The sequence below is a fragment of the Pogona vitticeps genome, chromosome 6 (genome assembly GCF_051106095.1).
Source record: "Pogona vitticeps strain Pit_001003342236 chromosome 6, PviZW2.1, whole genome shotgun sequence".
NCBI classification, from domain to species: domain Eukaryota; kingdom Metazoa; phylum Chordata; class Lepidosauria; order Squamata; family Agamidae; genus Pogona; species Pogona vitticeps.
The window spans coordinates 25,800,525-25,810,320 of NC_135788.1; the positions used below are offsets into that span (position 1 = coordinate 25,800,525).

The following is a 9,796-nucleotide window of genomic DNA, read 5'->3' on the forward strand; positions in this document are numbered from 1 at the left end:
ATAGAACTAGAAATGTCATTTGTTTTTTTCATATAACAAGCAATGACCAGAATTCTATTGCTGATTTACATATTGTCACTCTCTAAGATGACCAGGTATACAGCCAACATCTGGTTAATAAATGACAATTTGCCACCAAGATTCAGCTAATTCCTTTACCTAAGTGTAAATCAACAATCAGAGTCTGACCATAGTTTACTTGTTACTCAAAATGCTATGGGAAGGACATTTTGAATAATTTTGGGGGACCGTTTTTTCTTTTACATGGTTTTTTAAAAAGCTGTTTGAAAGTAATATATCTGCAACATGTTACTAATGAGCAAAGAGTAACATGAACAATGAGCAACAAATTAACTTTTTAAAAGAGTGATGCTAAAATGTTAGCTTCTGCAGTAACATTTCTAAGTTGTGGTTAATGAGTCATTATTTGGTTGCTAGAGCCCTTAACGTCCCTCAGCCATAGTAGTATGCTAAGACACCTCCGTTGGTACCCACTGTCCTAATTTTTTTAATTAGTAGCTTTTCAATCCTCCTCTTTTCTCAGCAGCTGGACTTGCTTTAAAGTGAACCACTGATGATCACCTACTGCCATTATCAGACTATGGCCAATGGGCCAAGAAGGGGGTGAGACAACTCAAAATGGTAGAATAACCGCATCCCTTAGAGCCACAAGCCACCTAAAGCCATTGCCATTTCTTCAGAATACCTCTAAGCCTCCTGTGGAAGCAGAGAGAGGAGTTCTTACAAAATGAACATGACAAATAATTGGTTCACTCTATAACATTCCAGCAAAAGACCAAAAAAGGAAAGAAAAAAAGGACTCCCTGATAGTAGCAGCATGTTGGGTGAGATGTGGATCACAATGTTGAGGAAGGAAGAATCTTTTCCTTTCCAGCAGCAACTTCTCAGTCTTTTTTTAAAAGTTTAGTGCAGTTCGTAGTGACTTTCTATGTGTCTGTGAGTGTGTATGTGCCTGGGCCTGTGCGAGCACACACACACATGCCTATTTGTGCATGTTTTGAGGGGGGCCTCTCAAGACACTGTGAATGTTGTGTATTTGCAGTGGGTGATGCATTTTTTGTTTCTCTGAACCCTAGGTGGAAGTTTGTTTTTTGTCATAATGTTCGTTATTAGCCATACCCGTGGCACAGTGGTGAAACTGCAGTACTGTCATGAAGCCTCTGCTGACAACCTGAGTTCTATCCCAATGGGTTCAAGTCTCCAACTCAAGGGTGACTTAGCCTTCCATCATTCCAAGGTTGAGGTCAATAAAATGTACTCAGTTAATTGTTTGCATAATTATGTTATTGTTATGTTTTGCTTGCATAACTATGCCTGTAGAGTGCTCTAGCATTATGGAACAGTATATAAATTGAAACAACAATAATAACAATAAACATTCTGACTCCTCTATGGCAGCCATTTTGTGATGGTGCACACTATACCTTCACAGCCAGCCAGAATGCATTCTTTCCCCTACAAAATGTTTCTGCAGGGAAAATAAAGGTTTGAACATTGACATTGCTCATGTCATTGCAGGCAGTATAGCTGACATATAAGATTATGGCACCAGCGATTGAAAATATTTGGAGTGCTTTATAACTGGACGAAAGAGCACTAGAACTAGGATAAGCCTTCCAAAGCTTCAACATGCTACTGAATGAGGAAGATTGTCTGAAACTTGCCTTGAAATTCTCCACACATTCCATTCTGATTAGTGAGTGTGTATGTTTTTTATTTGCACACACCCATATTAAGCATGCATTCTTACAAAGACAAAAAAGTTGTGTAAAAGCCATGGAGCAAGCAAAGTAGCTGAATGAGAGACAGAAGCACAAAACATTTATTGAAGTGTGCATATGACTAGTTTTTTTTCTACAAAACTAGTACCATAAATTTTATGTGCCTTTCAAATCTTTATTTTCCATATATGTTGAAACTAAACATATCTTTTATTCCTTGTAACCCAGTCATCTTTAAAAGTCAGGAATCCTGAACTTTCTGTTGTAATTGTCAGTTATTTTACAATCAACTTTTCATTTGCAGTCTGATGTTAACAGTATGATATAAAATTATGAAAGGTAATCATCATCATTGTGTGCTATCAAGTCAATTCTGACTTACAGTGACCCTTTTAAGAGTTTTCCAAGTAGAGAATACTCAGAAGAGGTTCACCATCCCCTTTCTCTGGGGTCGCTCTGAGACTATGCAGCTTCCCCAAGGCGACATAGGATGGCTTTGCTCACAGGAGACATATTGGGGACTCAAACTCCCAATCTGTGGCTCCACAACCAGATATGTAAACCACTGATTTATCCAACCAGCTATGGAAGAGGTATTCAAAATTAAACATTATCTCAACTGTTTGTAGATGTTTTTAGGATTGTGATGCAGACACTTTTATTCTTCAGGACATGCTATACTGACAGTAAAATTTTCAGTAAAAGATGTAGCCTCATTTCTTTTTTAATTCCTCACCCAGGACAAGAAAATCATTGGCTTTTAAAATGCATTGGTCAAAACTGAACTTTCTCCTTTCTTCCTCCACCATCAAACTTCCTATCTCACCATTTTTGTTTCCATCTCGCCTTATTTGTTAACCATTCTGGAACAAAAGATGCTGTTGAAGTGAACTGGAACTACAGTGGTGCCTTGACTTCCAAAAGTCCCTACTTAATGAACATTTCGAGTTACGACCAGCTCTGGCCACAAAATTTTGCTTCTACTTGCAACCGGAGCTTCCACTTACGAACAGGAAAAGGCAGGGGAAAAGGCGGGAAATTCAAATTGCTAACTGTAGGTGGCAACAAGGCTGCTTCTTTCGCCCCAACAGTTAGAGAGTGTGCGTCCTTGTTGTAGGCTTGGGACTGCCTCCTTCTGCTTCTGAGAGTGTGTGTGTGTGTTTGCAGGGAGGCTTCAGGATGCCTTGTAAGGTAAGGGTCTGTTTTCTGCTTTTTAAAAACTGTTCTGGGTGTTTTTGCAGCATGGTTTTGAGCTGTGGGAGGTATGTTTCTGTGCTGTGATGGGTCTTGGGGTTTTTTTGGATTTTTTTGGGTCCCCTCCCATTTCTGATGGGCCTTAGGGGGTTTTGTTGCTTTTTGGAGTGTTTTCTTCCATTTCCAATGGGTCTTGGGGGGTTGGGTTCCCCCCCATTTCCAATGGGTCTTGAGGATTTGTTTGCTTTTTGGGGATTGTTCCCCATTTCCGATGGATCTTGGGGGGTTGTTTGTTTTTTGGCTCCCCCATTTCCAATTGTCTTGGGGGTTGGTTGCTTTTTGGGTTTTTTCCCCATTTCCAATGGGTCCTGCATGCTTCCCTTGCTTTTTACTTTGTTTTCTTTGCATTTCCGACCTGCCCCCTTTGTTCTCTGTGCATTTCCGATCTGCTGTTTGTTTTCTGTGCATTTCCAATGGGTCTTGCACATTTGATTGCTTGGAATATAATAAAACTTTATTAAGTTTTATTAAGATCAGCCACAAATAAAATATCGAAGTATATAAATATACAGAGATATATAAAAATATTGGGATAAAATGCAAATACTTGGTTCTGAGGTGAACAACAACAGCATCAAAACATCTCCCCTAAAGCAATTTCAGGATTTCTAGAAAACCATGTTCTACAGAGGCTCATCCACTTTTAGGGTCCTTTTTCTAATGCCCATTGCAGCAGTAAGAAATTTGGCAACTCTATGTGTAAGAATGGGATTGGAGTGAGATAGCAGCATGTGCATACATTGATTGCTTTTACGTCCATCTTCTGGAACGGATTATGGTCATAAGTAGTAGCAAAAACAAGTGAACAAACAGAAAAAAAATCCAAACTGATAGTAAAGTCAGGTAGATCCACTGTTTCAACAACCCATCTGAGGCTATGAACCTATGAAAATCACAGCCATTGCTCCAGCTCCCTTCTATTGCAACTTCACATGCCTAGCCTGCAATTGATTGTTCTTATGAACTATCAAGTCCCTTCAAAATTATGGCAACTCCATCAATTAATGGCCTTCAAATGACTGTTTCATCAACACAGCCTACATGTATGCAAGTCTTTTGCAGGTAAATTGACATTAAATTAAAAATCTCATTGAAAACAGAATCCCTATTCTCCTGTACAAGCCCACACACAGATAATGTAGTCCCTTGAGGACTGCCAGTTGCATATGCAGAAGTCAGGACAAGACTATACATTCATATCTCTGGATATGTTGCATGTACAGGTTCATAAGAGTAAAGATTATGGGCAAATTTTCTTCCACATAAGCTTCACATACCAAATATGAATTCAGCTTTATACACATAATGATCCTGCATGCCATTATAATTCACCTGAATGTCTGAATGTGCAGTCACAATGAAGCAACTAAATGTCAAAACCTGTGTATACTTATTTGCCACCCCCAAAGGTACAACAGCCTCTTAGGGAATGAGTGCAGCTCAGGGGTAAAGGGAATACCTTCTATGTAGAGTTCTAGGTCTGAGAAAGATTCTTGCTTGAAATCATGGAAAGCTATCATACAGACAATACTGAGCTCTTATAAATTCTATAATGCTCTTATAAACAGTTTGTTGTTTAGTCGTTAAGTTGTGTCTGACTCCTCAGGACCCCATGGACTAGAGCACGCCAGGCCCTCCTGTCTTCCACTGCCTCCCAGAGTTTGGTCAAATTCATGCTGGTAGCTTTGATGACACTGTCCAGCCATCTCGTCCTCTGTCGTCCCCCTTCTCCTCTTGCCCTCACATTTTCCCAACATCAGCGTCTTTTCCAGGGAATCTTCTCTCTCTACAAACAGTAGGAAGACACAGATCCCAGATGCACTGGAATTGGTAACATAGAGGCAAGGATAAAGCCTCCACTTGCACTGATGAAGAATACCAATGTAGGTTGCTCACAGAAAAGGCATATTGGCTTGTATTTTTCAGCCCTTAACATCATTTTAAAGTCAAGAAGTTACTTAGCCCAAAGCAATGCAAATCACTTCAAACACTACTAGTCTTAGGGGGTCATGTGAAAAGGCAAAGAACAGCTTTCCAACCTGCTGCTGAAGTATCAGCTACCCAGTGGGACAGTTCATGTTGTGGCATAACTGCATTTAGAAGTTTGTTCTGGGCCTCAGAGGACCTCATAATGACTTCACTTGCCCACACCACTTCCTCTGTCCTTGATTGCCCAGGCAAGCATTTCAATATATTCTCCCTTTTTTGGTAAGGGCAAGCTCATACCAACATAACCGAGGATGGGCGGAAAGTGCCTCTTATTCTGAGCTTTAGGCATAAACACTGTGGTGGGTAGTCTGGTCGGCAATGAAGGAATGTGCTTTACATAAATCATCATGTTCAGCCCTTGAGGGTGATGTAAATGCACACACACCCTAGTCCTGTTCTTGGAGAAAAATCATAATCTACACTGCAATTTATAAACATATTTTCCTAATTCAGAGTCTCAGAAACTGAACTGGATCATTCCCCTTGCTGAAATGCAGTGGGTGCATGCCAGAAATTATTACCGTATAGGATGTGAACTAGAATCACAGAATACACACAGGCATCAGTGTGTGTGCACACGCGTATGTGCATACACACGGGCACAAACATTTCAATTACTGTCAATGCTTCTAGGAGAGCCTGTTTCAAAGCTGTTTTTTAAAATAAATAAATAAATAAAGGTATTTGCTTATTTAAAAGAGGAGGGGGTCGCCGTTGCGGCCAACCAGGGAATCTATCCTTGCTTCTTAAATATTGCAGCTCCCTTCTTCCCTCACAAGCACCATCCTTGCTTCTGCTGCAAGGATCCAGAAAACCACCACCCCGTGCCAAACCTCTCCGGTGGGGCAGGGTAGGAGAAACGAGGTGCCCCGTACCCTAACGTTGCGCCTGCTGGGGGAGAGATCCTAAGGGGAAGTGAGGCGACGGTGGCGCGAAAGCAGGAGCGGGGCAGAGAGAGAGAGAGAGAAACAGACAACAGGCGCTAGCGTCGCCCTGCCTCAGGCGCAGCGAGGGACTAATCCTCGGCAGAGAGAGGGGGGGGCTAGCAGGCCGTTGCCGGAGGATGCGCAGTCCGCGCGCGAGGGGCCGTTTCCCGCGCTCCGGCGGGGAGGGGGGCTGCCCAGAGACCAACCTGTCAGCAAGAGGGTGGTGAGGGCGGCTCCGCTGCGCCTGCTCCGGGACTGGGAACAAGACCCCGCTCCACAGCGCGGCATGGCTTCCTGCTGTTGCCGTGGCTGGGGCTGCCGCCGCCGCGGCCGCCGGGGCTCCTCCTTCTGCCGCCGCATCCTCCGCCCGCACGCCTGCCTGCCAGCCCGCCCGCTTCTTCACTGACATAACCATCATCACTACTAGCCGCCGCCGCAGCAGCATATCTCTCTCCCTCCCTCCCTGGCCCGCTCCCTCCTCCCTTCCATAGCAACGGTCGCTAAGGCAGCGCGGTGGGAGGAAAGTGCGCGGGCCCGGGATGTGGGCCTCATCGGCGCCTCGCTCTCTCCCGGCCCACCGAGGTGGTTGTCTGGGGAGTGCCGGGTGTTGGCTGGTTTTCTCCTTCATTTTCTGGAGCTCGTGGCAGACTCTAACAACTGCTTCCTGCGCCAGAGTGGAAAAACGGGGCAGCTTTGTGTTTAATATGTGTAAAAAAAAAATACCGCTACCCACAGACCCGTACTCCCGCACGACTGCCCTAAGGCATTTTGCAGCCTGAGGAAAAGGCACAACAGGGTATCATCCTGGCTAACTAAACAGGCAATGCCTCTAGTTGTGGCTGGAAAGGACCTTTCTAGGCAGGGGTGGCTCTCAGTCTAGTCAGCGCTACCCAACACTTGCCTCCTGCCTCTCTGCTCAGAGTCCCTCCCCCGTCTTGAATCTGGAAGTGTGTTGCTGGAGGCAACCATGTATTTAGCTTGCTGTTCTCTCTTCACTATGTAAACAAAAACTTTTATTCTTTCTACTAATGTCTCAAGCGTATGTTATCAAGACTAAATGCCTGTTAATGAGAAAAGGGGTGGCCTACTTTGGAGTACAGTACTTGCTATTTTGCTGTGTGAATCCCTGCACTTCTGTTGAGCGATTAGAGGAGTTTAATCAAAAATTCAAAATCTGCCTTCAGTGCTTGCTGTGGGATGAAGTTCTCCACCACATGTGAGGACAGCTGGCTAATTTAAGGGTACAAGGCTGGCTGTGTAGTGTGTACAACTGTCTCCTAAGAGATAGGAATGGATAAAGAGGTGCTTAGGTAAAATAGCCAGATCACTAATGCTGGCTATCAACATATGTTCTAGGAGGTAGCTGCCTCACTCCGCCTAACACTAGAGCTGGGCTCAATCTTGCCCTCCATCGTATATACTCAGTGTTATCTATATTTGTCACAGTCACTTTGACAACAGAAGCACACAAGCAATGCTCCCTGTCCCTGATAGTAAAAATCCATGACACCCCAAATCCACTGCTTGAAGCAGCTGCTTTATTCATTGCACGTGACTGTCACATTTACACAGAAACTAAGCTTACCAATCATCAGCTTTATCAATAATTGTAACTTTTTTAAAGACTAGGTTAAGATCTCATAGAAGTTGGAAGCTTGTAGATCTCATTGAGAGGCCCATACAGTACTCCCAACCACAATTCAGGCCTATATAGGAGGGTTCTCAGACTGGAGGGAAGCAAGCAGTGCAGGTCTCCAAAAAGCTGGGATGGGGCTGGCACTATTTAACTGATTTGTAAATTGCATTGAGGTAAGATAACCAGCCTGGTGTGCTCTGGTCCATGGGGTCACAAAGAGTCGGACACGACTTAACGACTAAACAACAACAACAAAAGATAACCAGATTTGCAGATGACAGCAAGTCTTGTTTCTTTATGTTAGAAGCACCACTGTACACTAAAGCAAAAAGCAAAGCAATTAACGAACATAACATATGCCTGATGAATGGGCAACATCAAGAGCATTTGGGATAGCTAACATCAAGTCTTCCATGGTGCATAATGAGGGGCAAATAGTACACTGACACAGACTTTACTAGGGTTCCACCCATTTCAAGAGGTGGGTAATTATTTCTTTCCACATTATAGTCCTGGCATTCTCTTTTGTTCCTTCAAGATTGACAGATATTCTGGGGAAATAAAATCCTTTAATTTAATCTGGGAGAAGTGGAATTGTAGCCAAAGAGGAAATGAACATTTTATTTAGATGCTTTTAGACTTTCCTTACTAGCTGCTACCTCTCGCCATATGTCACGGGGTGCAATACCTGCTAGTTAGATGATTTTATCAATTGGCCTTGGCTTCAGGCATCTAGTAATATTTCTACTGCTTTCACTGAGTGCCACAACTACCTATCTTGCATGGGCTGAACTATATCCCACTGGACTGGTGTACAGTATTTACCTGCAGAGTAGCATAAGGCTAAGACTGTAGTTCTCCCTTTTGTAGTTGAGTGCCCCAATGGGTTCCCAATAGCTTTTGGAGAATATTGTTACTTGTGGAGACCTTTGTATTTTGGCAGGGTTTCTTATAGGTCAGCATACAATCCAAAATAACTTTTGGGTATCTGGGGGCAAAACAATGATGTAGTTGGACACCAGTCCAGTTGCCCTAAAGTTTCCAAGATGCTTGCTTTTATTCTCAATTATAGGGCAAGCGAACTACAAAATGGTCTGAAAGAATGTGTCCAAACTGGTGGAAATAAAAATAAAATGGTGTGTGTGGAAATGATGGGTTTAAAAATTATGCATAATATGGAAAAAGTGGATAGAGAAAATTGTTCCCGTAACTTCCACAACATCTGAACTTTTGGTCACCCGATGAAATTGACTGGAATTAATTCCAAGACAACATCTAATATATTTGTGAAAGTCACTGTTACATGATGTTATCACCACTATTGTTTACACTTCATAGACAAATTCATGGAAAATGAGTGTAACACAATGTATTAATCATGGCAGATAACTGTAAACAATAGCTTCAGAGGCTGCAAGCTGTTACATATCAGTAAGTGTAGAGTAACAGCAGGGAAGTATCTATATTCACTACCTTTTTTGTGGCTTTGTGGAAACCTTTGATTGATTGATTGATTTGGCGAAAAGACAGTAAACTAAGTGGACTTTATATGTGACCCTGCAAAACTCTTTTTTTATGTTCTTAAGAGCTTTACATTGAGGGGGAAACACCAATACCAACCTCCCTGGATGAACAGCAGCTTCAGGAGAGAAATGAATTCATTTGGAGAGCATCATGAGAAGAAGGGTCACATCCTGGTCCCAATTCTAATCATCCTGGGCCAATTAATAGTATGATAATATTCTGGTATAGGTGTACCTAAAATAAAGAAAAATCTATTCAATGTATACATAGTAATGCAAATACTATTTGATTTTGCCTCAGTCATTGTGCTAGTCCTTCACCAAGATTTGTATGAGCAAAATAAAAATCACCAATCCAAGCACTTCTAGTCACCTCTGGTATCAACTTTCACATGTTTGATGTTTCCTTTGTACAAAGCACAGCTATTTCCTGTTATCTCCTACCCCCAGGGAAGCAGCCTCTTGAAGTTCACTTGAGAAAGGTGGATGGAAGGACAAGAGGGATGCTGAGCGGAGTATGCCATCTAGTGGCTTTGAAGCATGAAACACCTTTAGGCTTTGAACAAACAGTTGGTCAAGAAACATTTGGTTGTCCCCACAGGTCAACTGTTCCTCTTCAGTGCATGTACCGTGTTTTTATTTATTTAATTTATATGCCACCCACTCTACCCAAAGGTCTCTGGGTGGCTTACAACAATTAAAATACAATTAAAATACAATAAAAGA

The 9,796-nt window shown here is 42.5% G+C and overlaps 1 protein-coding gene across 10 annotated transcripts in view; it reads right to left on the reverse strand.

Annotated features, from left to right (window-relative positions):
- Positions 1-6,334, reverse strand: part of SGCE (sarcoglycan epsilon) — a 31,468-nt gene extending 25,134 nt beyond the window's left edge. For 4 of the 10 annotated variants that reach the window (XR_013537802.1, XR_012088281.2, XR_012088283.2 and 1 more), the window contains exon 1: positions 6,118-6,330. Coding sequence is in view for 6 of the 10 variants with exons in the window: in XM_078378704.1 (XP_078234830.1) it covers positions 6,118-6,271 (154 nt within the window). In the remaining 4 variants the exon portion in view is untranslated. Of the gene's footprint in view, positions 1-6,117 lie in introns of all 10 variants that reach the window. The other 6 variants (XR_013537803.1, XM_020785257.3, XM_020785256.3 and 3 more) reach the window with 6 other exon arrangements.
- Between the last annotated feature and the right edge of the window lie 3,462 nt (positions 6,335-9,796).